This window comes from Talpa occidentalis, unplaced genomic scaffold (genome assembly GCF_014898055.3).
Source record: "Talpa occidentalis isolate TD23 unplaced genomic scaffold, MPIMG_talOcc4v2.1 talOcc4.16, whole genome shotgun sequence".
Classification (NCBI taxonomy): domain Eukaryota; kingdom Metazoa; phylum Chordata; class Mammalia; order Eulipotyphla; family Talpidae; genus Talpa; species Talpa occidentalis.
The window spans coordinates 72,613,944-72,632,582 of record NW_023601653.1 but is presented as its reverse complement, the minus strand read 5'-3'; the positions used below and the strand labels follow the sequence as shown (position 1 = coordinate 72,632,582).

Below are 18,639 nucleotides of genomic sequence, written 5' to 3'. Positions count from 1 at the left end.
TCTTTATCCTGGTCCCTTATGTAGGTTTTCTAAATTCCAGAGGACACATCTTATCTGGGAAATAGAACATTTTATCATTAAAGCATGAGATGTAGATGAATTTTGACAATAAAAGAAGATAAATACATATATAAATAGAAAAAAAATTTTAAATAGAGCAAAATGGGCTTTCGTGATGTGCACAGTGTATTATACCCATGTTGAATTCATATGGAATCTCTGAATCAGTTTTATTTACTTGTTTAGCTTCCTTTGTATGTGAATTTTATTCATTTATTTATTTATTTTTTGTGGGACTCTCGCTGGCGGCTGGGGAACGAACTGGCGCTACAGAGGCTGTGGGTAGCCTCGCAGCCCAGCGCTCAACCGCTGCGCCACCGGGGAGGCCTAACCTGCACATTTTGATGCATATTGACAATGTGTACACCCGGAACCCTCACTACAGTCCCGAGAGTGAACATAATCCTCAAAGTTTCCTTCTACTCCGCTATCATCCCTCTCTTCTAACCCCAGACACCCGCAGATCTGCTTTCTGTCACCACCGATTGGTTGGCATCTTGTCAACTTTCCTATAAATGTAATCTTAAAGTATGCTTTCCTTTTTGTTAAGTACTGAGTTGGAATGATGTTGAGATTCACCCATTATACTGAGTGTAGCAATAGCTTTTTTCTTTTTCTTGCTGAGTAGTATCCCAGAGAAAATGTGTTTATCCATTTACCCGCTGATGGACCTTTGGATTGTTCTCAGTGTTTAGCTACTACAAATAAGGCTGCTAGGAGCATTCACATATAGGGTAGGATTTTGTGTTGGGGGTGGGTGAGGACATATGTTTTCATTTCTCAGGTAAACATCTAGAAATGGAGTGCCTGCATCAAACTGTAGCTATGTTTGACATTTTAAGGAAATTAACTGTTTTCCCAAGTGGTTATGCATGTTCTATCTGCTTACAGCAGAGTTCAAGTTGCTCTGCATCCTCCCCGGCACTGTCCATGGGGAGAAAAGCCAGCAACCAAACCCACCCTTAGACTGAAAACAGAGGGGATGGAGGGTACCAGAGAGGCAGCGACCCACTTGGCCAGTGGCAGATGGTGCCTGGACACTGGGTGGTGCCACTAGCCTTTCTAGTGAGTATGTTTTGATGATGGCTTGTGGTTTTCATAGCGACTAATCATGTGGAGCTTCTTCCATTCACTTACTGGCCATTTGTGTATCTTGTTTTATGGAAAGAATGTTCAAATTTTGTGTCCGTTTTTTAATTGGGTTGTGTTCTCATTAAACTGGTAGGAGTTCTTTTCATTTTATTTTATTTTATTTTATTTTTTTTTGTAGATGCTTATGCATTTTTTTTTTTTACAGAGGCATGTTTTTATTTATTTATTTATTTGTTTGTTTCTTTATACATGCACTGGATACAGTCAGAAGCGCGGGAGGGTGAGAGAATTCACCAGAGTCAGGGCAGGGAGCAGAGCAGGCAGAAGGACCGAAGTACACTGCTGAGGGGAGCAGCGGGCGGCAGGAGAGGTCTGCGCACCATGTGGGACCCTCCTCCGGTGGCCGGGGAGCAGCTGGGGATCGAACCGGCGCTGCAGAGGCTTCGGGCAGCTTCGCAACCCAGCGCTCAACCGCTGCGCCACCGGGGAGGCCCTTCTTTTCATTTTAAATCCGTCCTTTTTTGGATATGTATATTCAAATGTTTTCTCCCAGTATACGGCTTGACTTTTAATTTTCATAAAAATATCTTTTGCAGAACAAGAGTTTTTTTTTTATCTTGATGAAGTCCAATTTTGTGACTTTTTTTTAAGATTTATTTATTTATGCATACAAGAACTGGGGTACAGGCCAGAGATGCAGGGGGCAAGAAGATTCACCAGAGACAGAGTGGGGAACAGAACAGGCAGATTGACCGAAATACACTACTGAGGGGAGCAGTGGGCGAGGCAGGAGAGGTCTGCCTCGCCATGTGGGCTGCTCCCTGGCCGGCCGGGGATCGAATTCGTGTTGCAGAGGCTGTGGATGGCTTTGTAGTTTGCATCTTAACCCCTTGTGCCACCAAGGAGGCCCCAATTTGTTGACTTTTTGTTCATTTTTTAAAGTATGTGAATGGATTTACGTGAAAGTATAATAATCAAACCTACATTTTTCTCCCAAAGGGTTGGTAGTCAAATCTGTGATTAAGCATGAAGTAAGGGCTAGATTTAAGAATTAAAAATTACATTGTTGGGCCTCCCCGGTGGCGCAGCGGTTCAGCGCTGGGTTGCGAAGCTGCCCGCAGCCTCTGCAGCGCCGGTTCGATCCCCGGCTGCTCCCCGGCCACCGGAGGAGGGTCCCACATGGCGCTGCCTCCCGCTGCTCCCCTCAGCAGTGTACTTCAGTCTGCCTGCTCTGCTCCCCGCTCTGGCTCTGGTGAATTCTCTCACCCTCCCATGCTTCTGACTGTACCCAGTGCTTGTATAAATAAATAAAAAAATAAATCTTAAAAAAAAAAACTACGTTGTTGTAGCTATTGTCTTGAGGTAAGCCTTTTTTTCCTTCATCTTGCCTATAAAATCATCTTTCCAGTAATTCCTTGTCACACATAGTACATTTATTTCTGATAGGTTGTGTTGAACCAAATGTTTATAAATTGTATGTATTTTTACTTCATGCAGGTAACTAATTAAGGATTTACAATTATTCATTCCTCTACCTCAAATGAATCAGTTGTCTTGTAACTTGACCTCTTTATCAATCCATATTAGCATTTATGGTATTTATTGAGTGAAGTAGTGATAAGCCTTTCCTTCTCTGTTGTTTCTTAGCTATAACTATTTTGTGAGACAGAAAAATACCACTTGTGATGTTATGGAGCAGTTAAGGAGGTGTTCACGCCACTTACTCTTAAAAAAGCCACTGGCTGCTCACCGCCTTCATTTCTGCAAGTCTTATCCTGCTGCTTTCCTGGCAAGGATGGTGTTTACCCCCTTCAGGACCACAGGAGGACCTGTTTAGCCTCCTGATCATTGGCCAAATTGCATCTAAGCGCTGTTACAGCTAAGCGCATCCTGATTACCTGCATGGGCAGGAGGCAGCTGACACCCCCGATTTCCCCCTGAATGGAGAAATTCATTCTTTTTTCTTTTCTTTTCTTTTTTTTTTTTTTTTTTGCAGGCTGAGGGAACTTGACAGGAATGTTGAAAGTGTAAAATATTTAGAGAATCTAGTAGGTCACTGAAATGTTAGTTAATGTTTCAAACAAATGGACCACAAGGTCTGCTAGTCCTGCTTCAGGGTAGCAAGCACATGAGTGGTGTTTTAAAGTAGGCGCTCGGTTTCACAGACATTTGATGTTGGGTAATTCTTTATTGTTTCACACCATCTCCACTTCTTTTTTTTTTTTAAGATTTATTTCATTTATATAAGAGGGTACAGGTCAGATGTGCGGGAGGATGAGAGGATTCACCAGAGATGGTGGGGAACAGAACAGGCAGACTGACTGAAATACACTGCTGAGGGGAGCAGCAGGTGAGACAGGAGAGGTCTGCTGCGCCATGTGTGTAGCTCCCTGGCAGGACAGGGATTGAATTCATGTTGCAGAGGCTGCAGATAACTTCGTAGGTAGCTTCTTAACCCCTTGCACCACCAGGGAGGCCCTCCTTTTATCTTTATTAATTGTGTTTTTTTTCTGTAACCAACTCCTTCATTCATTCATTGATTCATTTATTATGACCCAGGGATCCAGGGTACTCAGAGAAGTGTGGCAGTGCCATCCTTATGTCCTGTTTCTTCTTTTGTAAAGGCTTTCCTATACAGAAGGACGTACTCCCCCTAACCATGATCCTGTGAGCACACATGGGGTACGCCACATTCACCATTCTCTAGCTAATGTCAGATACCTCAGTGCATCCGTAGTTTCTACCATGTGTAGAATGCATCCGTAGTTTCTAGTATATGTGCTGCCAAAGCGAGCACAGCATCCGTAGTTTCTACGGATCAATGCATCCGTAGTTTCTACATGTGCATCACATGTACATCAATGCATCCGTAGTTTCTACCATGTGTACATTTTGATCCAGAATTCAAGGACTGTGTTGTGTTCGTTTCTCAGAAATTGCTTAAATCTCTACTTTAACCTAGAAGAGCTCTTTATTTATTTTTTTTAAAGATTTATTTATTTATGTATGCAAGAGCTGGGCGCAAGCCAGAGGTGTGGGGGGGGGGGGTGAGAGGATTCACCAGAGACAGAGTAGAAAACAGAACCAGCAGATTGACTGAAATATACTGCTGAGAGGAGCAGCGGGCGAGTCAGGAGAGGTCTGCTGTGCCAAGTGGGTCACCTCCCTGGCCAGGGATCGAACTCATGCCGCAGTGGCTGTAGACATTCATAGGTTGCGTCTCAACCCCTTGTGCCACAGGGAGGCCCCCCTCTTTTTTTTTTTTTTTTTTTTTGATGTCAACATTTTTGAAGAGTTCTGACTATTGTCGTGCTGAATTTACCTCCATTTGGATTATTTCCTTCTGAGAAGGTTTAGGTTAAACATTGTTGACAGGAATATCACATCTGTTCATTGCATTCTTTCCGGTATGTCCAGTACATACAGTAGCTCTGTCCCATCGCTTGGCTAAGGTGATGTCTCCTGAGATTCTGTCATTGTAAAATTACCTTTTCCTTTTTGTAATTAATATAATCTATGCAGAGACACTTGATTATGTTCACAATCCTGCTTCATGCAATGGTTATAGCATTCATTGATGTCTCTTACAAGAGGCAGTTATTCATGTGATGGTTTTAAAATGGCGATGTTCTATCATTCATTCTGTGTTTATTAATTGGTGCCTATAATCAAAGGTGGATAGGTAGACCGAGGCTCAGAAGCTTCTGTGTGTATTTTGCAGTGGTAAAGCTTTAGAGGTGTTCTCACATTTAGACTTTGGCTGGTGAGTCACTGGAGAGTTCAAGAGGATGGTGTTTGTGGGCATCGCACCTGCCACAGTTGAGTGATAGATCCTTGTTTCTTCAAGATGTATGTTTCTTGGAGTTTTCTTGTTTGTATCCAGTAAATGGAAATTTTCCATGAGAAAACTGTGAGTACTGCCATTCTTTGTAGGAATTCTTTCTGTTTTGTTTTGATTTATGAACCAGGCTTGGTTAGGCTTGCTAATCAACATCTTAATTTGGAATGGACAGGGAATATTAAAGGAAAAATGCAAATTTAGTCAGATCATATTCTAGTTTAGACTAGAAACTAGAGTAGATTTAATGTAAATATGTAAAATATCTTTATTATTTTTACTTAAGTTATAATTTTAAAACTAAAGATCAGAGGATGTATAACTTGTGATGTATGAAGCCTTCTAAATGTTAGAATTATATCGCATCCCTTAGTGCCTCTTCTCTGTTCAGGCCAAAATGCTTTGATTATACCTTGTTTATTTAAATTGTTCAGCTTGCCCAGACTTGATGAAAGGAATTAAGTGGTGTCAAAACAGGGCATTGAAGACACACCTGGTTCTTCACTATTACAGGTCTTAAGAAAATGCTTAAGGACTTCAGTTGTCTTTTAAAATTTAGCAGTGTTGAGGTTTTAGCATTTTGGTAAGGGAGAGAGGATGGAATGATTTTTTTCCATGCTAAAGTGTTTTGCATTTCTGGTTTAGTAAAGGGTGGAGTGAGTTAGAGGAGAAACATTCATAGAAGTAGCTGTTGGAAATACTAGTCTATGACTGTCATTTTTTTAAAAAAGATTTATTTATTTATGCACACAAGAACTGGGGTACAGGCCAGAGGTGTGGAGGGTGGGAGGATCCACCAGAGACAGAGTGGGGAACAGAACAGGCAGATTGACTGAAATACACTGCTGAGGGGAGCAGCGGGTGAGTCAGGAGAGGTCTACTGCGCCATGTGGGTTGCTCCCTGGCTGGGGATCGAACTCATGCTGCAGTGGCTATGGATAGCTTCATAGGTTGTATCTTAACCCCTTGCACCACCAGGGAGGCCCCATGGCTGTCATTTTTTTACCAAGTTACCTTTTTCTGTATAATAACATTTTTTATAACATATTTCTTAGTCATTTTATTTAGAATGTTCTTCAAATTTATACCAACATAGCAAAATGCTAATAATATTCTAGCACTGTATTCATAAAACGAGGGTTTTAAAATATGTGAACAGGGATTTTTAGAACATAAAGGAAATCAGGAATATCTCTAGTAGAAATGCTGTGAGCTAGAAGGTCAAGGCCAGAAGTAGATCATGTTTATTTGTCCCTCTTTGAACTGGGGGAAAGCAGATGATTTATTTTTGAATATCCAGCTTGTTTTTTTTTTTTAAATAAGGTTTCTTTTTTTGTGGCATCGTTTTAGTTCTGTAACTTTTTTTTTTTAAGACTTTATTTATTTATACAAGCACTGGGCACAGTCACAAGCGCGAGAGGGTGAGAGAACTCACCAGAGCCAGAGCGGGGAGCAGAGCAGGCAGAAGGACCGAAGTACACTGCTGAGGGGAGCAGCGGGCGGCCATGTGGGACCCTCCTGCTGTGGCCGGGGAGCAGCCGGGATTGAACCGGCGGTGCAGAGGCTGCGGGCAGCCTCGCAACCCAGCGCTCAACCGCTGCGCCACAGGGGAGGCCCCAGCTTGTTTTTTTTTTAAACTTAAAGACTATAAGGAAATGAGTAGAAAGAATTGTCAGAGACTCACAATGTACCTCTACTCCTGTCTCTAAGAGGTTATGAAATCTGCTTACAGGGTAATAGACAGGAAGGGTCTTGGAAATAGTACATAAATTCCAGGTTGGTAAGCATGATCAATAAATATAAAACCTTCTGAAGTGTCAGGATGCAGTGGTAAGCCATTAAGCCATAGATGTTTTGGAGTATTAACCCCAAATCAGGAAAAGCTGTGTTTCTCTTTGTGGCCATCAGATTTGTCTTCTCAAATAGGACTTTGCATTTACAGTTGTTGCTTTTTTCCACCTACAGTAAGTTCACAGTAAAGATTTATAATATGAATAATTTAGAACCACTTCTGCCTTATTTCATACTTTTCTTTCCAAGATTGTTGAGTCATGAAGTAAAATCCTCATTAGGAAACTGTCAAAAGTAGAAACAGTTTCAGAAAGTTAAAAAGTTCAGAGGGTTTAGTTTCTCAATGGAAGGCAGTAATTTGATTCCATTTTTATAGTTATTTCCTTCCATCAAGTGCATCTGTCTCCTAGTGGTATTAAATCTTGTCTGTTCATCTACTTAACAGCCTCCTTTGATGACTGGTACAACGTTTTATTAATGGCAAACCCAGTAAGTTAAAAGACTTGCCAAATCTTAAGGAAACCAGTGAGCTATATAGTAAGATTTATACACAACCTAGCTTCCAGAATTAGCTCCAAAAAAGAAGTAAAGTGTGTATATGTATGTATGTATGTAGAATTTAGATTCTGGAAACTAGGGACCAGTATTAACATCAATTTCTGTTTAACCTATGCACAGCTCTCCAAGTCTCTGTTTCTTTGTCTTCATGTGTAAAAAATAATAGTACCTAATTTACAGGTTTGTCGTAATAAATGGAAATACATAGTAGTACTTAGCATTGTGCCCAGAATATAATGACTACTCAATTTGAAAGAAAAAAATCTCAGCATGCCAGGGGTCACTGTTCTACACCTCTTTGTTATTCTTTGGCCATTTCAGTCTCCTCAGGAATATATGTGGCATTAAGGATGGCAAGTCCTGGCCGCCCTGGTGGTGCAAGGGGTTAAGCACTGCACTATGAAGCAATCCGCAGCCTCTACAGCACAAGTGTGATCCCTGGCGGGCCAGGGAGAAACCCACATGGCGCAACATACCTCTCCTGTCTCGCCCGCTGCTCCCCTTAGCAATGTACTTCGGTCAATCTGCCTGTTCTGCTCCCCACTCTGTCTTTGGTGAGCCCTCTCACCCCCCACATCTCTGGCCTGTACCCCAGCTCTTGTATGCATAAATAAATAAATCTTAAAAAAAAAAAAAAAAGGATGGCAAGTCCTACAGAAACTGATGCTTTCCCTAAGGTGGAATTAATTGGTTCAGATAACTCTACGGAGTAGCTAGGTAGAAAAGATGAAGTTGACATGGTTTAAAAGAATTTTCTCTTGATGCACTTTCTTTTCATTTTATCATACAGTGCCTTTGAAGATGAGACTATGAAGCTTCGCCAGTTGAAACTAGATAACCAGGTGAGCTCTTTTGAAGGAAGTGATCGTGATGCTGATGAACTGCAGTATTAGCAGGGCCGTGGAGATACTGGACAGAAAAAGGTTCTGATCTTACTAAATAATGTCTGGAGTTAGTATTTGCTGAACCAGGGCCTGGACTCTGACAAGACCAAAGTGTTTTTGGGACATCAGCAAGAAAACTGACTTTGGAGTTGGAATCACTGAAAATTCCTTAGTCCTTTCATAAGAATTAGAAGAATGTTAGTGTTGTATTTCTATGTAGTAATTTGGTTCTGCTGCCTTAAATACTTCTCTACACTGTAATTTCATCTAACTACATGATATTTTTTTAATCCTAAAATGCAGATCTGAACATGCTGCGGTGCTGCTTAAAAGCCTCCACTGCCTACGGAATAATTTTCTTCACAGCACTGGTCCCAATTTCAGTTACACATTAAATTCTTTTTTTTTTTTTTCTTTTTCTTTTTTTCTTTTGCAATGATTTGGCTTATATTCGTTTCCTCCACTAGACTCAGCTCCATGAGAACAGAACCAGGTCTGTTCTCGGTGACCATCACATCAGGCGCTCCCAGTAGAGAGCTGGGCTCACAATAGTCCTTCATAAAATACTTGACTAGAGGAAGGAATAAATGAAGAGTTTAAGTTGTTTCATGCTATGATCCTCATAATTAGCCAGCTCAGAGCCTACATCCAACCTGTATTGCTTTCTGGCCTGTTTTTTTCCCTGTGTTTTCTAATTCAGGGTCGTCCATAGCCTAGTCTTGCCCACGTAGGGTCCTCAGTAATCAGTGCCAGAGGTGACTAAAATGACCGCAGATTTTTATCCTGCTTCTTTATGTTGTCGTTGGAATTAATAAAGTGACTTCTAGCCCAATAAATTGCTTCAGAGGGGAGTCACTGAAAACTAGGAGGAACATCTTCACAGAGTGTGTGTGCGCCAGGAGGGGGTGTCTTGGAGTGGGCCTCGCGCCCCAGGAGACCGCCAGCGCCCTCCTTTCTCGGGTGCTGTTGCCCTGATCATGTCCAAGGCTACCTCCCCTGGTGCCCCCCGGGGACAGGGCAGCCCAACCTCGAGGGCCTGCAGAGCCGCTGCCGACCTGCCGCTACCCGGCAACAGCCTCACGGCCCGTGGGGAGTGCAGCAGAGAGCGGGTGGCGAGGCTGGCACCCCTGCTCTGAACCCCTGCTCCCAAGATCCCCTGTGCAGATTTTGAGGCCACATGCGAGCCTCCCCTCTATGCCCGGCGGAACAGAACGGGCTTCTCAGCCTGGCACCTGCATCCCTGTAGGTGCCCAGCTCGAAATAGGCCACTCTGAAAAATCTGCTTCCAGCTTTGGGGATCACAGGGTGTGAGCGCCACCGTGGAGTCCTGGCCCAGCCGAGCCTGACTAGAGCCGGGTTTTTACGTGGATTGGCTGCCTTGAAATCTCTGCTGAGGTTGATGTGCCCGCTGGCACAATTTTTAATATAAATATATTTTCTGGAAGTAAAAGAAAATGGTCCAAATATTTTTTAATTTTTATTTTCTGAGAATGCTTCATGCGGTACATATGTGGTATAAGTGCTGGGGACTGTTATAAGCCCTTTTATAGCTCAATTTAAAAAATATGATTTTCGTATCGGTAATGAACGTATACATAAGAATTAAAATAACACAAAAAAGATATTTGAGGAAAGTCTCTCTTCCTCTTCTTGGTTCTGGGCTTTTTTCCAGAGGCTGTGACTGATTTCTAATGTATCCTTTCAGAGAGAGAATGGATACAAAGACAATGGATTTTTTACATTTGTCTTATGGTCGGGGGCATGTTGGTTTACAACTTTGAATTTGATTTGGAGGTATAGGATCACACCCTTAAGGTGTAAAGTCTTTTTTTTTTTTTTGCTCTGTGACATTTTTTTTTTTGACTTTTATATTCCCCATACAATTGCAACCCCAATTTTGACCCCAATCTTTCCTTTCCCCTCCCCCCCAAAGAGTGTCTCTGGTTCATAGTTGTTTGTTGATTTTGATTTTTTCCTTTCTTGTAGTTATTCTTTTTCCTGGTCCATATTTAGGTTTTCTAGATTCCTGTTATGAGTGAGATCATCCGGTATTTTTCTTTTTCTTTCTGACTTATTTCGCTGAGCATGATCCCTTCTAGCTCCATCCATGTTGCTGCAAATTGCATGTGTTTATCTTTTTTGAATGCTGAGTAATATTCCATGGTGTATATGTACCACATCTTCTTGATCCAGCCATCTATTTTGGGGCATTTGGGCTGTTTCCAAAGCTTAGCTATTGTAAACAGTGCTGCTATAAACATAGGGGTGCAGGTGCTCTTTGGAATTACTGTTTCTGTGTCCTTTGGGTAAATACCTAGGAGTGGAATTGCTGGATCATATGGAAGCTCTATCTTTAGTAGGTCAAGAAATCTCCACACAGCTCTCCATAGTGGTTGGACCAGTTTGCACTCCCACCAACAGTGCAGGAGAGTTCCTTTTTCTCCACAACCTCGCCAACATTTGTTGTTGCTAGTTTTTTTTAATATGTGCCATTCTCACTGGTGTAAGATGGTATCTCATGGTAGTTTTGATTTGCATTTCCCTGATGACAAGTGATGTTGAACATTTTTTCATATGCCTGTTGGCCATTTGCATTTCCTCTTCAGAGAAGTTTCTTTTTAGCTCTTCTGCCCATTTTTTGACTGGATTATTTTCTTTGTTTTTGTTGAGTCTCATCAGCTTTTTGTAGATTTTTGTGACCAGTCCTTTATCATTAGTGTTGGGTGCAAAAATGTTCTCCCAGTTGGTGGGGTTTCTCTTTATTTTGGTTATTGTCTCTCTTGCTGTGCAGAAGCTCTTTAATTTGATGTAGTCCAGCTGTTGACCTTTGCCTTCACTATCACTGCTTTGGGTGATGCATCTGTAAAGATGTCTTGTAAAGACATTTTATTCTTTCTTTCTTTCTTTTTTAAAGATTTATTTATTTATTTATACAAGCACTGGTTACAGTCAGAAGTGCGGGAGGGTGAGAGAATTCACCAGAGCCAGAGCGGAGAGCAGAGCAGGCAGACTGACCAAGTACACTGCTGAGGGGAGCAGTGGGCGTGGTAGGAGAGGTCTGCGCGCCATGTGGGACTCTTGCCCAGTGGCCGGGGATGAACCAGTGCTGTAGAGGCTGCGGGCAGCTTCGCAGCCCAGCGCTCAACCGCTGCGCCACCAGGGGAGGCCCTGTAAAGACATTTTATAGGAAATTTTTTAGATTCAAAAAAGATCTCTTTGGACCTGATGCATACATTTCACTGTTAAGTAGTGTGGGATACTGTTAGAGCCCTGAATGCCACCTGCACGAGAAAGAAGTGACTCGGCAGGGACTGTGGAACTTTGTGCCCATGCCAGTGGAGCCTTCGAATGGCCCAGAGCAAGAAAGCAGCGCTGCCAAGTGATAAATAAGACATCGGGCTAGTTCTAGCTCTGCCATTCATTAGCTGTGCGATTAGGTTAGACCCTTGACTCTGTGGGCCCCAGTTATTTTATTTATAAGGAGATCTGGACAAAATAATAGAATGTTAGACAGCATCGTAGAGTATGGGACCTACGAGTTGGAGGCATGTTGAGGAAGGTGAGGTGCTGTATCACCTGGTGGTGTCTTGGTGTGCGCTTCACAGCTTAGCACGTGGAGGCCCACCCAGGGGCTCCCGTGCACTCCGCCAGAGGCAGTGGCAGTGACTTGCCATGACAGTGATTGTTAATAGAAGTGGGAGACTCTGGGGAGCCTCTCTCCCACCCCTGCCTCAGGTGTATGGTAGATTAAGTCCTCAGACATCCTGCAGTGAGAGTGTCCCCATGGTCCAGTCTCTGGTTGTGATCTTTACAGGATCAGCCATTGTTTGCTAAGAGCAACCAAAGTGAAGCAGTCTCATGAGGATTGGTTCATACTAACAAATACCTTAAGTGATGAAGCCAAATCAGTAATTTGTAGGGAACTCTGTGCCTGAGTCGGCTGTTCATCACATTCCTTTTAGTCTGTATAAATTAGCAAGTGACTTAGTGAGTTTGAAATCAGAGTAAGTAGAGTTTGTGAAATGATCTTTGTGATAGAAATCATTAATGTATGATGGTATAATTAATTCACTTCTACTAAAGGGTTCTCCCTGCCAAAGGAATGAGATATGTTGGTGTCTGGCCAGGACACTGGCCTCCTTGGCCACTCCTGCAAGGTAAATCTTGCACTCTGGTTCCGTGTTGCCTTATCTCCATAGAGATCATTTCTCTTCTTTGTCCACATCCAGTTTATAGTATTACTAATTAGTTTCTTTCATAACTATAATTTTTTCATGACAGTATATTCTTAGAATTTAATGTTTAAAAATCCTAGGTTCACAGATAATTTACACATGGCTGTTTTTGTCCCATATAGATTTTTGAATGGCTTTATTGAGCTAAATCACATGCCATAAGTATATACCTAGTTGAAGGATAGTGACTTTAGATTGCAGGTAAGTGGAATTATGCATATAAATTGTGTCTGGACATTTTGACTTAAGGTCCTTCCATATTGTTGCATATATCAGTACTTAATCCCATTTTATTGTCAAACAGCCTTCCATTTTGTGGGTCGACCTCATTTTGTTTATCCATTCATCTGTTGATGAGCATTTGGATTGTTTCCAGCATTACAAATAATGCTGCTGGGATATTTATATATAAGTTTTTGTGTCACCATGTTTTCATATCATCAGGTAATAGACCTAAGTTCATGTACACCAAGGTGTACCTAACGTGCCCTGGGCAATAGGAGTGGCACTGCTGGTCAGATGGTAACTCTGCGTTTAGCATTTCAGAGCAGCCGGACTGTTTTCCAAAGTGACTGAACCATTGTGCATTCCTGACAGTGGTGTGCAAGGTTTCCGTTTCTCGTACATTAATGATTTCCTTGCCAATGCGTATTATTTATGCCTCACTTTGATTGCAGCCCTTTTAGTGTCTGTGAAGTGGCATCTCATTACAGTCCTGATTTGCATTTCCCTATGACTCAGGGTGTTGAGCAGTTGGACTCAGTGGCCATTTGTATGTCTTCTCTGGCAACATATTTATCTAAATTCTTTCCTCTTTTTAAATTGTCTTTGTTGCTGAATGTAAAAGAGTTCTTTATATATTCTATATCAAAGTTCCAATTCAGAAATATTAGTTGTAAAAATTCGGTGATTTGTTTTTTTTACTTTTTTGATGTGACATTTTCAGCACAAAAGTTTTATTTCTTCTTTTGCTTCTTTTATATTTGGTGTCATATCTGAGAAACCATTACTTAAACCAAGCTTACAAAGGCTTGCTCCTGTGTTTCCTTCTAAGAGCTATAGACGTTCTGTGATCTGTTTTTGTTTTTTTTAATGGTGTGGGATGGGAAAGATCCAACTTCATTCTTTTGCGCGTGGATATCTGCTTGTCCCAGCACCATTTGTTAAAAATGTCCCATTGAGTATATTTTGCTTTTCTTGTTACTGGTCTCACTCTGGTCCTCATATTTTCAAGGTATGTGGACCCCTTGGCTGACAACAGAACATAAAGATTTTCAGACCCACGAGTGACAGGACTGAATTGCTGCATGTTGGGTAGAGAACATCTTCGCCACCTGGTGGCCAATCTCTTGTAGTACAGCCGCGACCCTTTGTGTCAGGTTGCCCATCTCTCTGCACAGAACATTCTAAGAGAGGTCATCCGTGCACTAAATTGCTATTTTTAAAAGTCTGATTTAAAACTTTTAGCCTTGTCTCCCTATGAGCTCACTTTGTGGGCGGGGAAGGTTAGCTATTTTTAGCCAAACAAATAACCCCCAGGTAACTGTTTTGCTCTTGCTAATGGTCCCTGGGTCAGGGAGCCTCTTTCAGGAGTCTCCTGATGTAATGAATCATCATCATGTAATAAATAAAGTCAGTCCTCTCTAGGGGGTTTGGAAAATTGAGAAATCAGTGAAGTCATTTAAACTTCAAATGGCTAGTATTCATTTGAAGCTTGACTGATCTTTTATTATTTTACTGGTTAAAGCCTTTATTTTTTAAAGATTTATTTGTTTATGCATATGAGAACGGGGGTACAGGCCAGAGGTGTGGGAGGGTGAGAAGATTCACCAGACACAGAGTGGGGAACAGAACAGGCAGGCTGACTGAATACACTGCTTGAGGGGAGCAGCAGGAGAGACAGGAGAGGTCTGCTGTGGCATGTGGGTTGCTCCCTGGCTGGGGATTGAACTTGTGCTGCAGTGGCTACAGACAGCTTCACAGGTTGTGTCTTAACCCCCTGGTTAAAGCCTTTTCATGGAAAATTGTTCCCCACCCCATCTAATTTCTATTTCCTCATTGATTTTGGCATCATCATTCAACATTTTGATCCCCAGAAATGATAGTTGTACTTACCATCAGATTCTGGAGAAGATGGTTTCTTTGAGTTAGTGTTCAACTTTGAAAGAAATCGGAGAAATTAAAGGCTTATTTAACATGAAATTTAAAGTCCTGAAGGTGCCATATTTTCATTACCTTTAGGGCATTGGTCACCTTTGGTCCTTCCTGACTCCCTTGACCTTTCCCTAACTCGGTGAGGAGTTCTTTGTTCATGTACCTTCATTTCAAGCCCTCAGCTTTTCAGGGAAGTTAAGACATAAATGAAATATGAGTTGACACTGTTACATTGAAACTCAGTCAATATCTCCTTCCCTCCCCATCCAACCATGTGAGGGTGGTTACAATGCTGAATCAGGTGACAGTTTTTACCAAGTTGATAATTTTCCCATATGCAGATATTTTATAGTATTTTCTTGTTCACAAACTTGGACCGTGGCAGATCTGTTCAACATTGTCTTGTCGTAACTGTGACCCTGAAGTTCACCCTTTGAATCTACAGCTGTTTTTAAAGTTGTTGATCTAAATGAGTTTGACAGGTGTTGAAGTTGACAGAGGAAGGCTTCGCCATACACTCACTTTGATAGCAGCCCAGTGACCACGATTCTAGAATGCCCCTTACAGGGTTGAGAGCATGGCTCTGTTGGTGCGCTGAGACGTCACCAGCCCCTTTGGCAAAGAGTTCTAACAGCTGAGTATCATGAATCGCCAGGGGGAGCGCTCCTCTTCCAGTCTCTGTTCATCGCTCGCTGTTCCTGGGGCTACTATGCTTCCTTCCCCAGTCATTCCTCCCAGCCTGCTCGATGGCAGAGGCCATGGTGGCCCATTATCTCGGTTACCCCGCTCTTTCCTCTGTGTGCAGGACTGTGTAAAAAAGAACAGTTCTGTTTCTTCTGTGTCCCCGAATCAATCTGCATGCTCTCATCAGCTCAGTTCAGGAAAAACACACTTCCTGGCCTGCTGGTGCTCTCCCCCTTGGAGTAACGCTTCCTTTAGTGGCCCTTTTTGAAAACGCTATCCTGCGAAAAAGTAAGTGGAGAGCTTTTTGCCTAAGAAACCATAAAACAGCTTATAATATCTTTGCTTTTCATTTTTTAAAAAATTTATTTATTTATACAAGAACCAGGGTACAGGCCAGAGGTGTGGGGTGGGGGGTGAGAGGATTCACCAGAGATGGAGTGGGGAGCCTAGATCGACTGAAATACACTGCTGAGGGGAGCAGCGGGCAAGCCAGGAGAGGTCTGCTGCGCCATGTGGGGCAGCTCCCTGGCCGGGGATTGAACTCGTGCTGCAGTAGCTGTGGACAGCTTCATAGGTTACATCTTAACCCCTTGCACCACCAGGGAGGCCCATATCTTTGCTTTCCAATTACGACTTTATTCTTAGCTTGGGGCTTGACATTTTTATTCCGGGATACCCCATACCCACAATGAGTTCTATGAATTATAAATTCCTATTTGCTGAGCCTTAAAAAGTGTGTGTGCTGCCCAGCACCTCCTCAGGTTGAGAACACAAAACCCCTTGCCTCCTCTACATCCTGCACCTCCTCGCACCCTTTCCCTCAAATATAATGACGGCACCTTGCTTGCCACTCAGCGAGCCTGCTTTTAGGGTATCAACCCTACCGACTCCCTTGGTTGCTGCCTGCGTGATAAACTCTATAGTGCAAAGACAAAGAAAAATAGTAGATATACTAGTATCTTCCTTTTCATCTTGCTGATTTTTTTTTCTCATAGTCTCTTAGGTTTCTTTCTTTTTTTTTAATATTTTATTTTATATAATTTTTACATCATTTTTCATCTTTGTACAATGTATGCATTTTCATTTTGGTTATATTCCTCATACAATTGCACCCCCCCCCTCATTTTGACTCTAGTTCTTCCTCTCCCCGTCCCTCCCTAATCCCCCCCACCCCATAGTGTGTCTCTGGTTTATAGTTACTTGTTGATTTTGATTATTACTTTCCATTGATTAGTCTTTTTCCTGGTCTCTTATTTAGGTTTTCTAAATTCCTGCTATGAATGAGACCATCCTGTATTTTTCTTTTTCTTTCTGGCTTATTTCACTGAGCATGATCCCTTCCAGCGCCATCCATGTTGCTGCAAATTGCATGTGTTTATCTTTTTTGAATGCTGAGTAATATTCCATGGTGTATATGTACCACATCTTGATCCAGTCATCTATTTTGGGGCATTTGGGTTGTTTCCATAGCTTAGCTATTGTAAATAGTGCTGCTATAAACATAGGGGTACAGGTGCTCTTTGAAATTAATGTTTCTGTGTCCTTTGGGTAAATACCTAGGAGTGGAATTGCTGGATCATATGGAAGCTCTATCTTTAGTAGGTCAAGAAATCTCCACACAGCTCTCCATAGTGGTTGGACCAGTTTGCACTCCCACCAGCAGTGCAGAGAAGTTCCTTTTTCTCCACAACCTCACAAAACATTTGTTGTTGCTAGTTTTTTTAATATGTGCCATTCTCACTGGTGTAAGATGGTATCTCATGGTAGTTTTGATTTGCATTTCCCTGATGACAAGTGATGTTGAACATTTTTTCATATGCCTGTTGGCCATTTGCATTTCCTCTTTGGAGAAGTTTCTTTTTAGCTCTTCTGCCCATTTTTTGACTGGATTATTTTCTTTGTTTTTGTTGAGTCTCATGAGCTCTTTGTAGATTTTTGTGATCAGTCCTTTATCATTAGTGTTGGGTGCAAAAATGTTCTCCCAGGCGGTGGGGTTTCACTTTGTTTTTGTTATTGTCTCTTTTGCTGTGCAGAAATTATGCTTCTTTCTTGATTATTTTTGTCACCAGATTCTTTATCTTGCTTTTACCATAGAGTTGACTGTTTTCTACTTGGAATTTCCCAGCTGCTCTTGTTTTTCTTATCCTTTGCCCTGATTTGTTTGACATCTAATTATGTAAAATGAACAAGAAAGCAAAACATACTGCTTTTTAGTGAATTGAGATGTAAAAGTAATGTGGGGGTGAGAGAATAATATTTTTTTCACCTTCCAGTCACAAAAGTAAGATAATATAGAAAACTGGAAAAAGGGGAAAAAATTGTCCATATGCTACCCCCTGAGATCCATTGCTATGTTCTTTCATCTTTCCCCTCAGGCATATATGTTTGTATTTTAAACTTGTGATCATGGTACCATTAATAATACAGTAATAATATATCTTTTCTGTAGACTTGAGTCATGTTCTCACCTTGGCTAGTTGGGTTGTACCATTTCAAATAGATCTTGACAGATGTCTGGTAAATATTTGTTACTGAAGTGACCGGATCCCTGCTCCTCTCTGTGCGTCAGTTTCCTAGTTCTGAGGTGGGAAAAATTAATTTATGAGAGGTTTTGTGAGGATCCATGAAAACCTGAGTGTTTGCAATATCTTGGTCTTATCTCCTGGCTATAATGTCCCGATTGTCCCCTAGAGAGCGCTGCTGGAGAAGAAGCAGAGAAAAAAGCGCCTTGAGCCGCTCATGGTCCAGCCAAATCCAGAAGCCAGGTTACGTCGGTCAAAGCCAAGAGGCACAGAGGAGCAAACCCCTTTGGTGGAGCCTCATGCCCTGCGCAGTGATGTCATCCTCCACGGTGTGTATTTAGACAGCAGCATTGCCTGCTGGGGCACCCTTCTCACAAACTAAGAGAAGGCAGGAGCATTCTCAGATAGACCAAGGGATAGTAGGAATCTTCAGAAATCATTAACATCACATTTTGGGTTTTTGAGTTAGAATAAACCTGATCAATGGGACAGACCTTACCATTCGGGTCCATCCCAGAACTGCTGTTTCAGATGCCAGTGAGTTAGTCCAGATTGGCCTGTGAAGAGCATGTAGCCTTGTTACGTCATAGCAGAGTTAACCATGAAGCCAGGAGTAGGTGGAGCGTGTCCATTCTTCCAACAGATAGGACGCAAATGATCATCTCAGAGAGATGGTGAGGGTGCAAAGGGGCTTCTAAATGTGAATTAAGAACTCCTAAATCAGGAACTCCTAAATCTGAACTTGATTGGCTTGGATAGGATCTCAGCTTTGGAAAACTTTGTTTTCATGTTTTTTTCTTAAGTTTCTATAGTTCAACATC

General features: G+C 42.0%; 1 protein-coding gene across 1 annotated transcript in view; it reads left to right on the top strand.

Moving 5' to 3' along the window:
- Nucleotides 1-18,639, top strand: part of TULP3 (TUB like protein 3) — a 47,588-nt gene that overhangs the window by 16,333 nt on the left and 12,616 nt on the right. The window contains exons 2-3 of the mRNA XM_037514539.2: nt 8,130-8,181; nt 17,988-18,147. Of these exons, the coding sequence (XP_037370436.1) occupies nt 8,130-8,181; nt 17,988-18,147 (212 nt within the window). The remainder of the gene's footprint in view (nt 1-8,129; nt 8,182-17,987; nt 18,148-18,639) is intronic.